At 41.4% G+C, this 18,517-nt stretch overlaps 1 protein-coding gene across 2 annotated transcripts; it reads left to right on the top strand.

Moving 5' to 3' along the window:
- The first annotated feature begins 211 nt into the window (after window positions 1-211).
- LOC102046852 (V-type proton ATPase subunit S1-like protein) lies at window positions 212-16,990 on the top strand. Of its 2 annotated transcripts, XM_027813088.2 has the most exons (8): window positions 212-607; window positions 693-769; window positions 7,129-7,169; window positions 7,992-8,053; window positions 9,860-10,101; window positions 14,112-14,162; window positions 14,868-15,111; window positions 16,318-16,990. In XM_027813088.2, the coding sequence occupies exons 2-8, from the start codon at window positions 759-761 to the stop codon at window positions 16,618-16,620; spliced, it is 954 nt and encodes a 317-aa protein (XP_027668889.1). In that variant the 5' UTR covers window positions 212-607; window positions 693-758; the 3' UTR covers window positions 16,621-16,990. The 2 variants fall into 2 exon arrangements, with proteins under 2 accessions (XP_027668889.1, XP_014139915.3); XM_014284440.3 differs by lacking the exons at window positions 212-607; window positions 693-769 and adding an exon at window positions 782-1,066.
- Window positions 16,991-18,517: the final 1,527 nt, after the last annotated feature.

Genomic DNA, 18,517 nt, shown 5'->3' with positions numbered 1-18,517 from the left:
CCTGATTTCAGCTTACCTGGTCCTGTGTAGACACTTTGAATGCAAGTGAGCAATGTGTGGAGAATGCACGTGGGTCATAGGGTTTGAGATGTCAGCTCAGGTGTCTTGCCGTCTTCTTTGCCATGACGAGCACAGCTGATGTATATTTTCAGAAGGCCGTTGAAGACAGAGGGTCTGCAGAAGAGGCACTGGTGCCTGCGACCCATGTATCTTTTGAGAACGACCCATCCCAGAACCAGCCTGCTGTATTCACAGTGTTGTATATGCACCTTGATGTCTTGGTCTGACAGTCCGGAAACAGAAGCACTGTAATTCTGTGGGCATTCAACAACTGTGTTCTGTCTTAGAGTTATTTGTTAGTATAAAAATGATTGAACCAGAAAGCTGGACATGCACAAACTGAATTAGGGCTGAAGAAAGGAAACTGCTTCCAAATATTTGACTTCTAAGCTTGCTATGTCTGCTTTCACATTTGTAGAATGGGGATAATACTAGTACTCTGAAGGTATTGTAAGACTTCAAAATACATGTAATTCCTTGTTTGGTTATCGTACTGAAGGAGAAATTTCAGAACTGTTTGGAAACAGCACCTTCAGCTTTCTTTAAGGTTAGTTGGGTACAGGTAAGAAGGGCTCTTTGGTGTGATTTCAGAGGCTGGAGAGACCGTCTGATTTTATTTCTCTTTTCCTTAGCAAACTGCTCACATCCTGATACTATTTCCCCAGAATGTGTAATCTTTGATTCACAAGGAAGCTGGAATGTGGCAACGGTAGGTGGCTGCTGTCAGAACAGATCTGAGCAGATGAAGGATTCCTCCTCTGGGTGCCAGTGCAGTGATGGAGTGGTGGATCCCACCCACGATTGGCTGGACCTGCTGCCCATCACAGTGCCAGGCAGAGTGCAGGCAGCTGGCTGCCCGCTGGACCAGAGGAGCAGATGTGCTGGGTGTGGAGGGACTGGCTGTCTTCTCAATGGAAAGAAACGCTGCCGTTAGATTATTACTGTTTTTTTTGTATGTGGGATTTACAGTGTCTGTGGAGCAAATGATTGCGACAGCGGATGGCAGGTCAGTAATCGAGTGTGTATCAACAAACTGGTGGAATTGAGTGCATCTTTTAAATGTTGTAATTGGTCATTTTTGCTGTGTGGAAGCAGATTTCATTGCAGTTTAAAATGTCAGGACGTGGTTTTAATTTTCTTTTTAGGTTTGGAAATGCTTGGGTCCAATATAGAAATGAATTATTTTGAAGTGTACAGTGCATTAAAAATGTAACTTTAAAACAATTTTATAAACAATACTAGAAATGGTATTAAAATAAGTATTTTCTGGGCATCTGTCATATGTAATTACATTTTAATGACTCTCAGACTGTCTTTCCCTGGTCTGTGTGGGAACAGATTTCTAAATAGGGTAATAGCAAGGGTGTGAAAACTGCTCCAAGAAGCATAGGTGTTAAAATATTCTACTTGTGTAGAATGGATATTTGAAGCATGAATTCAATATTGCTAAGAAGTATTAAACTTAGAAGATTACTGGACATTTGGATTTATCATTGTTCATAGTGCTATTTCATTCTCTAATGACATATAAATAGGAAGCCCAAATCACAGCAGGGGGAGGAGGGGACTTTCTAGAGCCAAGCATTACAAAAGTGAAAACAGCCTAAACTGTATTACTTGAATCATGCCCCAAAGTCACTAATAACAAACAGATCAAATATGCTGATGAAGGTCACAACTGGCAATAAAATCTGTGCATTTAAGGCAAGAAGGACATGTGGTGATTTGTTTAAGCTTGTATTAAGAGATCTGGTAGTCAGTTACCGATAAATACTACAATACGTTTTCATTTAAATAGCTTACTTGCTCTTCTCCTCTGCCAGTTTTTGGGTTTGCCAGTGTCTTCTTAGTAAAATTGCACTTTTTTGCAATCAGATCAAAATCTGAGAGAGAGCAAGCAGTGGAGCATTACAGGAACTTTAGTACAATAAATATTAACAAATGTATTTGTGATCCTGACGCCAATGAATTGAATGGATGTTTCGTCTTTGCATTCAGTGGACGTGGGATCATACCTGCACAGTGTTAATCTGCTAGAAGTTCTATGAGCTGGTTTTTTTTTTTTTTTTATATATATATTAAAAAGGAAAGCTTGAGTATCTTGTTGTTCTGATCCAGTTCTTACTGAACTTCCACTGAAGTGCGAATCAAACCCCCGTACTCAATGCATTGTAAAATAATTGCATAAATCTGTCTCTGTGCCAAATCACATGTAAGGCTACCAAAACATAACACGGAAGACTTAAAATTTAAAAATATAAGAGTCATGGGCTTGTAGATGTATCTTAATGATAGAACTTAAAATTTAACATTTAAACATTTAAAATTTAGTAAGATTTTTTTGTTAGGGTGTTTCTTAGAAGGAACTAGCTTTTGCCCTGAATCTGGACTACCAGGCTTACACGTTTATAATTTTAATAACTTCTTTGAAATTACTTATGACCAATGTCCCTAGGACTACAACCAGTTCATTGCTACCAGGTGCTCAGCAAGCATTCATCCACCACCTTTAATCATAGCTTATTTTTTTAGTGTGGTTGAAGGTACACATGTTATTTTCCAATTATTTCCAAATATTTGGAAATCCAGTGCTTCATAAATTAACTGAAACTAGTTCAGCAGCCAATGAGGGAGTCTGCAGCTGGGCAACATTAGTATTAGAGGGATAATTCTGAAGTAGTCGCCATACTGCAGTAGAGTACATTTTGCCATCTGATGCGCTTAGTCAGAGCAGCAATATGAAGAATAAAAGACAGTTTTACCTTTTTCTTTTTTCCCTTTAACCTGATGGAGTGGAAACTGTTTATGGGCTCCTCGCTCAGTCACTGTTGAGTGCCAGGCTTATTCATGCAGCTTGTTTGTGTGTACAAAAGACTGCTCATGTGAATGTCTTCAAACTGCAGTCTATATAAACTTTTCCAGACAAATAAGCCAGACTTGGTTATCTTATGTAGATGGATAATGTCATCTGATAAGAGGGAATTTACACTTCTTTATACTTATAATCTTATTTAATTGGGTCTTACATAGTGATCAGTCATCCCAGTGCTTTGTATTAGGGCTAATCCAATTTCATGTGAGTTCCTGACGTACTTGGTATGGTAAATTTGACATACAACTTACATGTCTGGGTGTATCTGAGCTGGTTATTTATGAATTGGTAAGGAAAAATACTAGTTATCAAAAGATATACTACATGTGCAAGTGAATTTGAAGTTTTAGGGTAGAGTGGCTGAAAAAAAAATAATTTAAAAGGCTAGTCTCTAATTAAGTGTGCTAAAATGATTTGTTGTCACTGAGTTGCAGGTCTAGCCACTGTTTGCTGATAGTCTTTCAGGCAGTGGAGAAGAAAGCTCTAGTGCTAGCTAGTGTCCTGTTTCTGACATGTAATTAACATCTTTATAGACAAAAGGGAATATATATTTGTAATGTGGTGGTGTTGTCCCATTTTTCCTTTCAATGCTTTTGTTCTATGAAACGTAGTCCAGCTGAGGGCAAAAGGGCTTCACTGCCAGGGACCACCTGTGAATTCCCCAGCTTGCCTCTTATCGGAAAGGTTGCTGATTTGACAGCAGGATGGCTACTGAAGGCCACCCATTCCTGTCACAGATCACACACCTTTGTGACACCTCTCAGGGTTATGGGTGTCAAAGGCAGCTGAAAGACCCAACGACATCAACATCAGCTTGTCCTTGCTCAGAAGCAGGAGGCCAGCCTTCCTTTACACCACTGATAGAATTTGCCATCGTGATCTGGCTTTAGTGAGACAAAGCGAAGACTGCAAGCCTTGCCGTAACGGATTTCCCTCATCTTTCTCTCTTGGGGCTGTATACCTTCTGCAGGAGGAAAGGAAGCAACCAGCATTGCTAATAAACAGATAACGAACAGGAGTGCCTAGGTGGAGTTTATTCCCTTGCATGCCTCCACCTGCCTCCCGAGGGTACCTGCCGTGTGGCTAGTCATACTTGTTGTACTTGTGGTACTTAGCAGTTGTTCCCAGGTCACTCTCTCCACTGCATTCATCATGAAAGCATGACTATTTTATTAGCTGTGCACTCATTTATATTTGAGTATCTTCATCCTGAAAGCAGAAACTTGACATTTCTTCTGGAGTGGCATGGCTGCGCGTTGCTATGGCAGAGGAGTCAAACTGCATTGTCGTGAGCTCCCACCCTGTGCCGGCAGGCTCTGTGAAGGTCGGTTATAACTGTTCCCAGGGTGTAACCCTACAGGGGTGTTTGCAATGAGCTATGCCTCATATATTCATTGTACACTCTTCTCAAGACTTGATGTTGCCTATCAGTTAGCATTCCTTAAGGTGATGTAATTGACCATGATATTAGCCTTATCCCAGGTGGGAAACTAAGTGATGATTATTTTTTTTTAAACTGATAATCATGAAAAAAAAATAACCCTTTCTTTTCCCAGACCGGCATAAAAACCTTTCAAGTCCAGTGAGGAGATGAAATGTATTACACAGTTTTACATCAGTCTGGTGTCTTCTTAATGTTTTAGTCTGCACACTACAGCATGGTGATTTCCAAGCTGGAGTAGTGGGCTGTAAGCTTTTAATTATGTATATAGGGAGGAGCTAAACATATAACTAAGTGTAAGTAAATAGATATATAGGTACAACTAAATATGACTAAAGTTAGTTCAACTAAATGATTTACATGAGTTTGCTTTTGGTGTGCCTTATTATTGTAGCTATTATCATGGAAAAATACCCCAAAATTGCCTTTTCTAGCCAATCTGTCATGCAGGAACACTAGAAAAGAAAAATAAGGCTGCATCAAATCACAAAAATATTGTTCCTAATAGTTACACAACGTAAGAGAGAATTTTGTCTGAGCAAGAAAACAAGGTTTGGTCCATTTTAGCCATGTCTTTTGTTACCTATCTATCAAAAGCTGGTTTTTTCCATCCATCTCAAGGCTGCTTACTGTAGGTGCGAGACCTTTGAACAGCTCGGTGACCTCAGCCCAGCACAAACCTTGGCACCCAAACCCCCAAAACCCACTTGCTGCTGTCCTAAACCTTGGCCAGTGTGAGAAAGTGGGACCCAGCCTGCAAGTGTACAGCCTCTTTGAAGTCACTGGGATTTAACAGCTGCAGCTGAGGAGAAAATCAGTCTCACTATATGTGAATAAAACTACCAGATTGATTTTGAACAGTGTCATCTACATTAAACTTTTTTGAACCTAAGATTGTCTTAAGGTTCTTTCAGCTCGGATCACAGTCACTGCTGCGGTGCTGCAGACCCTAACTGTCTTTCTGGTTGCTGAAGGGACTGAGCAGCTTTCCTGATGGTCTGGAGCAAAGTTGCTCATCAGACCTGGTGTCTGGTGGCAAAGTGACAAGCTGGTATATGGACTCTGCTTCACTTTTGTCTGTTTTGCCTTCTGGGTTTGAGGCATTTGCAAGGGGACAGAAGAGATTATTTGTGGCAGCCGAGAGTATGCCTGCAAAAGGACATTCTCACTGATCAGAAGAGCCTGCTGCTGTCCTAAACCTTGAGCATAAACAAGACATTGCACATGAAATCTGGGCTTTGCTGAAGCGATAACGTTGCCATGGGTTTCAGGCAAGCTGCATTCAGTGTGATCAAACTCCCTGACTGCCACATCCACAAGGGCATGGCAGCAAGCAGGGCAGGCTGTAAACCATCCCTCGATTCTTCTTTGATGGCGTTACGTTGTTTAGACTCATATTTATCTGCCATTAAGGATACTGTGATGGAAAGTAGGTTGGGATCACTCCTGCAGTACATGCTAGTGGGTAACACAGATCCCCCTACCCAGGGCGTCCACTGGAGACTGGGTTCACCCAACAGCTGGAGAGCTCCCCAGTGAGGTCAAGGCTTGACTCCGCAATTGAAATGCCAAATACCAAATCTACACACAAACAGTGAAAACTGCTTTTATTCCTAGTCCTTACATGCTGTTCTTTGTGTAATCTTTTCAAGTATTTTGCTTCTGTGATGGGTGGGAAAGGCAGAAAGAAACAAGGCAAGAGAAGAAAATGGAAGTGTATTTCCATGTGAAGTGGCGGTGAGGGAGGTCTGGCCCCACCATCATTTAAGGCCTGGAAGGCAGTGCGCGGGCAGAAGTAGGGCAGGCTGTGCAGTGTCTCTGTGGAACGATACTCAGCTCTGAGTGCGGGAGTGCTGGCGTGTTCACTCGCTAGGGAACACTGGTGGCAGACTTTAAGATGTGGGTATGTGTCATCAGGTGAATCCACTGTAGGGGGCTGCAGGTCCCAAAGAAGCTGCTGTGGTGTGGAGGGGGCAGAAAGGAGTTCCTGTGACTCAAGGAGTGGAGTCTGGTCCTAAGGGAGAGACTGGTTTCTTGGACTTTGGTCATGTAGGTCTTTTGGGGATGTTTGTGAATCTACTGGCTTGATTCTCTGGTTCAGGAAAGCAGATCATACTTAAAACACCTGAAGACTTATCCCTAAATTATACCAAAGAAGAAAATCAAAGGCTGAAAATATCATGAGCCTGGATGTTGTCACCTGAGATGTGCTTTGCTTGCACCCTACCTTGCAGCTGACTTCCATGGGGTTTGGGATTGCTTGGAATCACTGAGGAGCTCTCTTTAGGTGGCTATAAATCTGGGCATAATGCGTGCTAGCCCAGTGCATTTGGCCTGTCCTGGAGAAATTCAGCATGTTGCTTCTGATTATTTCTGGGCGCTGAGGATGGTGCAGTGCTATCCTTGTCTTCCCCTGCTTGTGGGCTGGAACTGGTTCAGTCTGTAATCCAAAACTGTTGTCCCATGGAAAGGGACAAGAGGGGTAATGAAGCCTTTAGTAAATATGGTAAGGATATGGGAATGCCTGGCAGGGCTGATCCACCTGAGGGATCTCTGAAAATGTATGCATTGTTGCCCTGGGTACACTAGCTTTGGGATTAATTTGCCCTGTTCCTGTGACATTAACTAGCCAAGGATATGAGTTACGTTTTGAATGTTTTATTGAATGAACAGGAACAGGAGCTCTCCCCAGTCAACTTGTTGCAGACTTTAAATCCAGATGCTGTACAGTAAATATTTTTCTCCTCTCTTCTAGTTCACATGCATTCTCAGATCAAGATTCTCTGCAAAGAAATGGTAAGGCTTTCTGTGAGCTGAATGCCTGAATACCGGTTCTCTTAGAGCAGCCATAAAAGATCTTCATTCCCAGATGTTGCTTCTGCTGGCATTAGCGACTTCTGTTAAATGTTTTGTTAAAGCATATCTCTCTTTAAAAGACACCATTTAAAGGGCTTGTCTGGTTAAAATAATGATTTACCAACTGACTGAGATGCAGTGAGAATGTGGAAGAAAGAAGTGTTTTGTCTTTTTTGTGTTTTCGTTGTGGTTTTTTTTTTAAACTAAATGAAAACAGAGTTGTATGTTTGAAGGATGGAGCTGTGAGAGTGTCCATGAAATGATCTGTGAAAAGTCACTCTCCTGGCAAGCAGTCAGACAGTCAGGTTATTTGTCACAGCTTCCCATTGCTCACCAATGCAGAGAAAGAAATTCCCACCCATAGTTAACATGTTTTCGCCATGCACTTGTACACACACCCTTTGACAATAGAGTTTGCTGTATGAAGAAAGAAGAAGCTTTTGTTAAGTGTGTTCGGGATGAATAAAGGCTGAATCTTGTAATTTTGGGGCATTAGGAGTTCTTCCCAGTAAGAGTGGCAAGATGTTCAATGGAAAGAAGCGGAACCTTGTTGTATGAGTAAGGTAAAGTAAACCAGAAAATACATGTATTGAAAGCAGTATTTGCACCAAGCCAAATTACTTTCCAAAAAAAATATCAGGTATTCTGAAATACAAATTTTATGCAGGGTTAGTTGTTGTTTGCATAGGAACGTGCAAGAGCATGCTTTTATAAATGATTGGATGTTTTCTTTGTAGGCTAACAACACACTTTCTTCTGCAGGTCGACGTTATGATGGTGGTGTGAAGCCAAAATTTAATGTAAATCAAGTAGCAATTACGCAGGTAATGTTTGAAGGACTGGATCTGTAAAGATTTTTCATAGCACATCTAGATCTCTTCATTTACATTATTGAATTAAATAATACATTGTTTACAAGAAATAGCCAACAAAACTGTCTAAATCATTGTGGTATGATACTGATCCACTACGTGCTGTACAAGATACCTTCTGCTTTTCTGAGAAGTGAGGTGAGGCTTCAGTTGCCATCGCTGGTGCTGACAGGCAGTGAGTTGGGGCACAGGGTCTTACTGAAAGAACCAAATCCTATCATCCGTATTCTGTACAGTGTAATTTGACTGCTGCGGCCAGTATTTTGCTTGTATCATTTGGTACTAAAAGAATAGCCGAAGCAAAACTGCAAGACTGGTTAAATTTAGTGGGAGTTTTCCTGAGGTCAGTCATTAGGTCTTGTAAAAAAGTGAGCATAAAAGGCTTCTGTACCAAAACCCCTGCAAATGATGCAATCTAATGTAAATCATCTGTTGATTAAATATCTCTCATCTGTGCTTCTGGGAAGACAGCCTTAGAATTTATGCAGGTGACAGTCATAGTCAGTGTTTCTCGCTGGCTGTTGCATCACGTTTTCTGACCACGTTCTTACCTTACTTTCAGCTTGTTGCTGTGAGTACTTTAATCCTAAAGCAGTCTTGGGCCATACGTAAGGTCAAGTATCAAAAGGGGTGTTTCAGGGTCTGAGCTGGGAGACGTGATTTGCTAATCTGAAGAGCAAAAAAAAAAAAAAAAAAAAAAATATCTCTCTTTAAGCCAAGACAAAGCTTTGGAGCTTAACTGCATCCCTTCTGGAACCTGGTAAGATGCTGTTTGTGACTGGGACTCACTTCTCTTGTTTGTACAGGATTTGAGCTTGCTTAATCATATGACATCTAAAACAGCCATGCAGACATTGTGTACATTATCATAGTCATACCTGTAGATGGAAAAGAGCTGGTGTCTGGAAATTTTAGTCTGAAACATGGAAATGACAGCTAAATTTTGAGGTCCTTTCTGAGCTCTGACTCACTGTCTCAAATTATTTTGCCCAACTGCCCAATTGCCCTCCTTTTGCTATGAAATTTAGCTTAGAAGGGATAGCATTTTTCTGATGTCTACAGATGACATGAAGCTGCAGTCCCCAGGTTTTCATCTTGCCAATGACTCATTTTGTAAAGGCAGGGGTCCATACTTGAGCCATCCTGTTCCGCAGCAAGCATTTTTCTGCTTTTAAAGCCATCAGGAGCCAAACTGTCTGCAGGTAGATGTAGACTTGGACATTTTTTTCACCTGGACAGCTACCTAGTGTGCTTTCAGCATGGTGGGCTGTGTCCTTGGCCCAGGCTGAGCCCTCTTTAGTGTGTTGAAGTAATTCGTGCAAGTGTCCTAGATAGTCTTCTGCTGTGATCAGCACCTTGTGATTCTGACTTTGCTTTAATGTTTTGTTGGCAGCTCTGCAGTGTGCTGGGGTGAGACCGGGAGCATGCTAAGAATGCAGTTTGACCCAGTGCTACAACCCTAGTAGAATAAATATAACTTATATTGGCACTCTGGCCAGCTGTGCTGGAGCTAGAGGTCTGTGTGGTGCCATTCCCGTGATGGGAAGGGGTTAGTCAGAGATTTCTCTGCTTCAGAAATCTTCAGAAATCTGATTCAGAATCAGAAGTACTGAAATCAGTCTGGATTTCAGTACTGCTGTGGCTGAGAACTGGCTCCACAGATGCTCTCAAAGTGCTGGCCTAATTTATTCTGGTAGGATGGAGAGTCACTCCTGAAATACACATCTTCTGATGCCGTTTTTTTGTGTGGTCCATCAGGTTGTCAGCTACAACTTGAGCAGGAAAGGACAGTGGGAAAGAGCATCCTGGAGGCCATTCACCCACAGCCACTACAGCCCTCTCAATGTTACAGTGAATGGCATCCCCTGCATTCTCTTCTGGGCCAAGAGGATCATGATTAAGTTTGAAAACCACACACAGCTGGATTTGACGGAGAAGACGTTTGGTGTCCATGCAACAGTGGATGTTGGAGATTCAAACTGCAGCGAAGACAGTGCAATGTAAGGTGGCATTCTACTCTGCCAAAGGACAGATAACAAGTCTAGTAAATACATACTGAAGGAAACCAGACCTTGTGTATCATCATGTGGTGTAGAGCTCCAGGGGCAGGCTCCTTCCTAGAATGTCCTGGCATTGCAGGCAGCAGGGCAGCATGCGTTATATGCTTTCAGACCAGTCTTTCACAGGGCACGTAGATATACCTAGCTGTCTTCATCTCTTGCAGTGGCGCAGTTAATCCCTGTGGCCAGCCAGTTTTGCTCTTGGTGCCTATGAGGCTGAAGCTGTCGATCTCTTTAGTCTCCAGCTGTTTTACGTAGCTGCTGGGGAGACTGGATAGAGGATCTTACACTGAGTATGGAGTCTTAGGGGCTGGCTGTGCATGGCTACTTATCCCTTCACAGGATGTGTGGCAGCAGTAACATAAACCATTGCTACAAGATGCTGATGTGTGTTTAGGAGCAGTTTGGTAGCCCCAAGTACCAGGATGCGATAAGTGAGTTACAGAAGCCAGAGAGTGAATTCACTGTAGGTTTGCATGTGATCTGAAGAGTCTCCAAAACCCTGATCTCTACGTCCCAGTCTGCCGTGAATTTCTTCAGCATGAACAGTATTTAGCAGGTTTGCTTTTGCTAAACCTGAGTGAGAGCTATGTATTAACCTAACTGAACCCAAAGGCCTCCAGTCCCATGGCTATACTAGAAAGGCATGTAGATTTTTTTTAATTTCCTTTGTCATGTACCTGACTAATTCTCTCCCTCCATGTGGTATGCTGACTGGCTTCATGTTTAATACCAGGTCATTGATTCCATTCTGGTAGGCAAGAGTCTAGAAGTTAGGAAGTGGATACTTAACTGGGCATGTGCTGAATGTGAGCGTTGAGTGATAAATGGTGTTTGAATCTGTGATGACACAAACCAATAAAAATAACATGACCAAACCCTGCAGTTTCATGTAGCTCCTATACAACATTTCACCTGTACATCTAAAGACATTTTCACAGAAAGTAGGTGTTACTTCTTTCTGATTATACACCTGTGAAGAATAACCCAAGGTGCACAGAAATTCTAGTGAGGTTACAAGAAAACTAAAAGTGTAATTGGAAAAGAAGCCAGATTTTCTGCCTGTGGTACCATAGTGTTCATCAAGGTAGTCTGAATTTTACATCATCAACACGTGAACTAATCTGGCACTATGTTTTGACAGGCAGAGGTAGAGAACGGAATAATATTATTTTAAAAATAAAAAGTAATAACTTAACCAGGATTCATTCTTCTCTTCTGGTCTGCAATTCAGAAATAGTTTAGTCTTATTAGTAACGAGTGTAACCTCACAGAAAATATACTGATGCAAAAGTAAGGATTTCAAAGCAAGAAGTATAGTTTTATAGTTGTTCATAAGGCTTGAAAAATCAGGAGTGCAGTGGCAGAGCTCCTGTTTAGAGACTTAGATTTCAGCAGGCTACTCTGTCTACTTACCTGTCACAGGTACCTCGTACTCTGGTTACAGTAGTGGATGCTTCAGTCTGTAAATACTGAGTTCTAAGAGATTAAGAATTGTCCTAGTTCTGGCTGGAACGGAGGTATTTCTCTTGTGTTTTGTGTCTGTGACTAAAACTATTCATAACACACCAGTGCTTTGGCTCTTGCTGAGCCAGTGTCCAGGCTTTCTCTGCTTGTTGTGCTGCCCCACCAGTGAGTAGGCTGAGGTTGGCAAGAGGCTGGGAGTGGACAATGCCTGGACAGCTGTCCCATGTTGACCAGAGTTATATTCCCTACCATATAACTATCATGCTCAGCAATAAAAACTGGGGTAGAGGGAGCAGGGGATAGCGGTTGTGTTTTCTAGGGTAGCCATTGCTCAGAGATTCGCTGGGCATCAGTCTGCTTGTGGGAGACAGTCAGCGATTGCCTTTGCAAAACTGTGGTCATTTCCCCCCCTGTTTCCTTCGCTTACTAAACTCTTATCTTGACCCATGAATTCCCTCCTTTGCTCTTCCTTTTATTCCCCCTGTCCTGCTGTGGAGCGGGGTGCAAGCAGAGCGAGTGAGTGTCTGCATGGGTCTTAGCTGCTGGCTGGAGTCAGTCCACCACAGGGATGCATATTCTGCTTGATGCATTATGTTGAAAGATATTTGGGGATTTATAGAATACATTATTCATTAAAAAAGGAAGAGTCAGGAACCAGAACTACTCTACAGCATACCCTTGACATGCCTTTTCTCAGTGTTTCACCAAGTTTAATTTCAAGCTCTGTACTGTCCAGAGCCATCTTACCTGCCATGTCTTTTGATCTTTCTCTTTGTTTCTCTCATAGTTTTCTGATTAGCCTTGAGCTAGGGGTGTGCTGCTAAAGGCAGGCAGGACCTTGTTGCTTAGTTTGAAGCTGAGGCTGGCATGTTTTTCTAGTCAAGAGACATACTGTGACTACTGAGCATTTTGTCCTCTTTTCTGTGGAGAGAGAGAGGAAAATGCTACCCATCCCCAATGGTTTTGCTTTCTTGCACGTTCTATACTTTGCTTATTTGGGGTACATTAAGAAATACTACTCCCACTGACTCCTGCCCTTTGAATGTGCTCCAGAATCCTAATCAAGAAAGGGCTTCCTTATTCTGAGCTCTCTCTAGGAGGGGTTTGTCAGGACATTTGACAGTTTGCACGAACAGATCTGTGGCATCTCTGCTAGTTTCCATTTATCAAGTGATTAAAAACTGTATGTTTCAAGTATCCATTCATTCGTTGCCACTGATGACATCAAAGTACTGGTTGAGGTCCCTATATGTAGAAATCATGCTCTGTGGTTAGGAAAATAGATAATCTGGGCTCATGAGTCAAGATTAGACTCAGGTGTAATTATCAAATAAGAGTCTTGAGTAGATTTTTAGTCAACCTGCATTTGACTGTAGCAGAGAAGAAAAGGAAACACTGTCTTGAACGTTACCTGTAGTCTCATGTTTAAGGGCTGACCTAAGTTATACCAGTTGATGGCTGAGTGCTCACAGGATGTATTGCTCTGTTTTTCTCACCCCAGAAAAGTCCTTTAAGCTTCTCCCTTCTCCAGCTTTCTTTGACTCTGTTGTGGCTTTATGCCAGCTTTCAGGGTGGTTTACACTGCCTGATCAACGCAAAGTAGCTGGAGTCAGGAAAAAATATTTGACACCGAGCACATATGCATTTGCTATACAAATATAATAATCCAACCGGCAGGTTTTTTTATGCACCAACTTCTGGATCAGGCCACTGAGTTGAATGCCGTATTTGCCTGTGTCCAGTCCTCAGCTGTCTGTGATATCCCTTTGTAGCAAAGCAAGGGGTAGTCTAGATTCAATGTCCTGGTTTATTGTACCAGTGTTAGTCAAGGTCAAGAAGTCCAGATCTTCTCTGAAATCATAGGGCTAGCTGTTTTTTTAAAAAAATATTCTTCAGCTTCAAGTTTGGAAGTCTTTCCAATGCTGCATGTTTTCACTATGTTTTATCTCTACTTAGTCTGAAAAGGTTATGTCAACAACGAGAATCTATTATGCAGGTTTTAAGAGGCAAAACATTACTGTTAAGCTAAAAAAACATGCCATTTAATCATGCAGTGCTACAATGCATTAATTCCAGAGATGGTAGAAGTGTGGTATTTAAAAAGACAGGAATAATGTGGCTGTTTACACTTTCTAATGACATAGAGGTGATGCATGACAGAATTGTCATGGCATGAGAAGAACACCGATCAAATGGACCTAATTGTCAGCTGACGTTGAAAGAAGTGAAACTGAATTGTGTGGAAAGTTAAACACGCAGTTCTGTTCTTTCTGGACGGTCTAGGCCTCACTCAAATTAACAGGTGAACTACTGGATTTCACTGGAGGAAGTTTTAATCCTTTCAGTTTTTTTCTCACTGACTTTGAAGGTATACTGAGCAAAAGGTTTCATGTATAACTGTGCTTGATCTTTTGTGATGCTTTTTTCTCTTAAGATTTGTGAAGTTTTTTATCTAGCCTGATGTTACTTGGTTTTTGGCCTAGGCTTTCTCTGAAGTTTGGTGACATTGGCAATCTAAAGGGACTTGTTATTAGGTAAGTTTATATGATAATGTAAATATTTGATAATCACATGTTAATATGCATTGTTATGCAGTTGCTTGTGGAATTTGTTTTAGGAGAATTTGTCTAAACGGAAATAATGTGATAAAAGCTGTTGATTATATAATAGGCACACCTGCATTTAATAGGTTTAACATTTGCCTGCCTTGTTTTATTAAGGCATTTCTTCTATGTTGACTTTTCTGTTAATGAGAAAAGTTTGGGTCATCTCTTTTAAATAGATTCTTCCCGTGTCTGAAATTTTTGCTAAACTTTGCTAATTAGCTACATCTTTGTCTGGAAATTTTGCCACAAGAACTGATAGTGTGGGCTGCTCAGGCATCAGACTATGACCTACTTTATGTTTGTTTCTTGTCAACAGAACAAAACAACATTTCTTGAAAAATAATTTTCTGTATCTTTTATGGAAGTGCAATACCAATGTTGCATACAGATTTTTCGAAGTCATTTAGTAAAAACCCCTCAGTGTGTGGGATGGCAGCAAACTCCTTCAGCTGCAGCAGTGAAGAACCTCAGATCACTTTCCAGACTCAGTAGAAGTGGCTAGAGCTCCCACTGGTATAAATGGGTGAAACTCTGGTAATACCAGTGTGTCTTCTAAGATTGTTCAACATTTGAATTTAATAGTTGTAACTCTTAGGTAGACTTACTCACCTTTCTTCCCATACGTATTTTCAGATTCTTGTTAACAGCCAGCTATTACCAGCTGTCTGTTCAGAACTGGTTTAGTTTACACAGACTGCAGCTTCTTTACAACCACTCCATACAGGCAACGTTCAATGCAACCAGAATATATGCACCAGCAAGTTACTCCTACCACTGTGAACACGTGAGCAGCTTGCAGAGATACGATGCACTGCTTGTACCCAGCTCTGCAAATGATCTTTCAAAGCTTTGGGAAGTCACTTTTATTGATTTCCAGGTAATGTGATGGAATTAAGCCAAATGGATTCCATAGGTAGACTGATGGGAAATTTTGCACTTCACTGCCAAGAAAGTATATGACCTTCCATGTACAGTTTACAGGATGTCCATGGAAACTTGAAATAGAAATGAAGACTTAAATTATTATGCTCACCTTCCTGTCCAAGGAAATGAAGGGCTATATACATTTTCTGTAGTCTCTTGTGTGGGTTTCCCATTAGTGTGCGGAATGAATTTAAATGTTAGTGTTAACATCTCTCTGAGCTGGGCTCTTCAACCTGGCATCAACAACATCAGTCACCAAGTATGGGATTCATCTCACTTAACTTTTGATGCCTAGTAATTTTAACCTTGTGCCCTGATTATAGTCACCCCAGCCTGCCTCTAAAGCCAGTGGATAATTCCTGTGACTCATCTTCAGTCCTTATTTTAGGATGAGATTAATCATCTTCTGAAAGTGCCTATTTTTCTGCATTTGACAATAAGGGAGCCTAAGATGACTGGATGAGGATGTCTTGGTTTTAGATACCTAAGTCATAGGGCCTGAAGAGCTGAAAAGGGGGACTGAGGGGGAGAGCTGATCCCCTTTTCTCACCACGTGATAGATGCCCACAGGCTGCTTTAGTGGAGCGGACAGTCAATTCCCCGAATGCTAGTGTGGTAAACCATGTTAGAATCAAAGGCACAGGTAAAACTTACTGGTAGTTTGGTAGTTTTGGCCATAGCTGAATGCAACTTCATGTAGTTTAGCCATATACCGTGCACATGGATCAGGTGAGAAAAACTGAATATTAGCATAGGCAATTGAGTGTATTTCTTTGTTTGTCATGTTGAAGTTTATGCATTGTGAAACAGAGGCTGTCAACAAACAGTACTGGAAACGTACTGTTAACCTGAAAGGTACCACGATTACGATTAAGTGTTACTGGGGTCTGATGAGTAGTCATAGAAGATTTTGTTTGAAACACAACTGCAAATCCCTTGGGCAGCAGAGTGAAGTGGATTAGAATAACTGGTGGTCTCTAGAAGACTGACATGGGTAAACTCTGAGCATTAACTCCAGCTAGCACTGATAGGTACAATTTTGCAGTATGCAGGTATTAAATGAAAAATTCTGCCTGCCACCAGGAGCAAATTCATGAAGCTGTATGTAACTGAGACACAAGTACTTTATTTAATACAAGCCCTTTTGTTCTCTTTGTAGATTCAAGGTTTTAACATTCAAGAAGGACATTTTGCCTATGCAAAAGACTGTGCATCCATTTTCTCTCCAGCGATACTTATGGGACTGGTTATGTCACTGATTCTGCTGTTGGTTCTTGCCTACGCTCTTCATATGTTGATCCACCTGAAATCTCTTGACAGGCACTATGAATGCAAAGCTTCGCCTGCCTATTTTACGCAGATGAAAGACAATGACATGGGAGATGAGAAAGAGCCACTGAGAAGCAGTGGAAACGAGTCCTATGAACTTAGAAACCAACAGTTCAGTAAAATCTATATTTAGCAGTATGCATCTGTCTCAGTGAAACAAGTGGTATTTTCTTCCTCTGGCACTGTTGTATGTAGGTTGTGCAGGATTTTCACCAACTGATGAAAGGAAAAGTAGGTAACAGACTGTTTAACCAGTTACTGTCTGTTATTTACTGATAACCTCAAAGATGACTTGGGAAACAAGATGAGAGGAAAAAAAATGCCATTGTAAGAGATTTCATGTTGTGGGAGTTTATTCCTGTAGTACAAAACCAAGATGCATGTATTTTCATCCAGTTTATCAAGTCTTGAAGAGAGAATCAGTAATGGACACTTTGAAATTAAATACAGATAGAAAAAGTTGTAAAATAAAATATCTCTTTGCTTATTCTTTCAGAAGGCAAGATTTTCCCTGCTTTTGTATTTACTTCATCCGCCCTGCGCTGTCTCCTGACAAAATAGCATCCATTCCTTTCTCAGTGTATGTCTTCCTTTTATTTTCCAAATTACATCCACTCCTCTTTGTCTTCATAAACTCCTTTTCTTCCTTTGGAGACTTCAGAACCGTATAAGCTGGTATTATCTACTACACTGATGAAATAGTGATGGCTCCAGCACAGCAGCATCTTGGTTCTTTTCTCTGTCTAAGCTGGAGGCTTACTGTAAGGATCTAGTGGGAGAACGGTAGACATCTGGTCAAAGGCTTACCCTTAGTTCCCCGGATCAACTCCCCGCCAGAAGATGGATTATGAGCATTATACCCTGTAATTCTAGGTTAATTTCTTTTCTATCAAATCCCATCAGTCTCCTTTGGGAATTTTACCTGAATGGAGATAGCCAGTGCTATAACTGAAAATATAAACAAACAAAGTGGTGGAGGTTCCCTAGCAGTGAAGAGGATACCGTGATACAGTTTTCTCTCCTCCTCCTGAGTGTTTAATATATGGTCTTCCCACTCATCCTTTCTTCTGTTAGAGTCAGGATTTGGCAACTCCAAATTAGCCTGTAATTTGGCCCTGACTTCTAGCAAGGAAGAATGCAGCAATGTACTAATTGTACTGCTTTTAGGTCACAAGTAATACAAAACCTAGCATGTTAGAAAATGTTCTGCAAAACCAGATTCAGTAAACAAATGCCCTTTTTATTTTAGATAATAGATCTAATTAGTTGGTTTTGGTCTCTGTAAACTATACTGCAGTGATCTCTAAACACCTTGAGAGACATCCAAGAGTCTCCTGTTTATTAGCACAGATGACACACAGACTAGATGTGGAGTCCAAAGCAGTTAGCTGATTTAGGAAGGCACTTCAGAGGAAAAGAAAAAAAATCTTTGAAGTATAACCAGACATGAGACAAGCTTCTGGGGACTTGGCAAGGCTGTCTGTGGGCAGTTACTGCCAAGCCTCAGCTGTTTTATAAAGGCAGCAAACAAAACCATGAATCTCTGAGAACCTGAATGAGGTTAAAATGAGAAGGTGCAAATAAAACCCACACTTTTCTATGTGGAGTGGCAAAACACTCGTGGGATTGGTCTCTGCTTACACACAGCAATGACAGGATACAGGCTGATAGTGTTAGAAGGATGCCAGTGCTAAATCAGTGATGTTCCTCAGAGTCTGGAGAACAGTGCTGTTGGGCCTGGGGTTTGCTTGCCTGTCAGGCAGTGAAAATCTGACACTAATCAGTGGTAGTCTGACTGTCAAAATTAATGTCATTCACTGATGTAAAATACCCACGCTGCAGAGCTGTGCAGGGTGGCTTTGGGCAGGGCAGTGTTCTGTAAACCTCGTGTTCTCTGAGACACAAGTGTGCTAGCTCCTCCCACAGAGCTCATTTAACCTTCTGGTTAGCATCTGATTATGCTGTCAGTATTATTCGTACTGTCACTTTATTGCATGTTTGAAACAGGCAATGTTGCTGTAAGAGGTTCC

This window comes from Falco cherrug, chromosome Z (assembly GCF_023634085.1).
Source record: "Falco cherrug isolate bFalChe1 chromosome Z, bFalChe1.pri, whole genome shotgun sequence".
NCBI lineage: Eukaryota > Metazoa > Chordata > Aves > Falconiformes > Falconidae > Falco > Falco cherrug.
The sequence above is the reverse complement of the archived record's forward strand: the minus strand, read 5'-3'. Positions and strand labels throughout refer to the sequence as shown.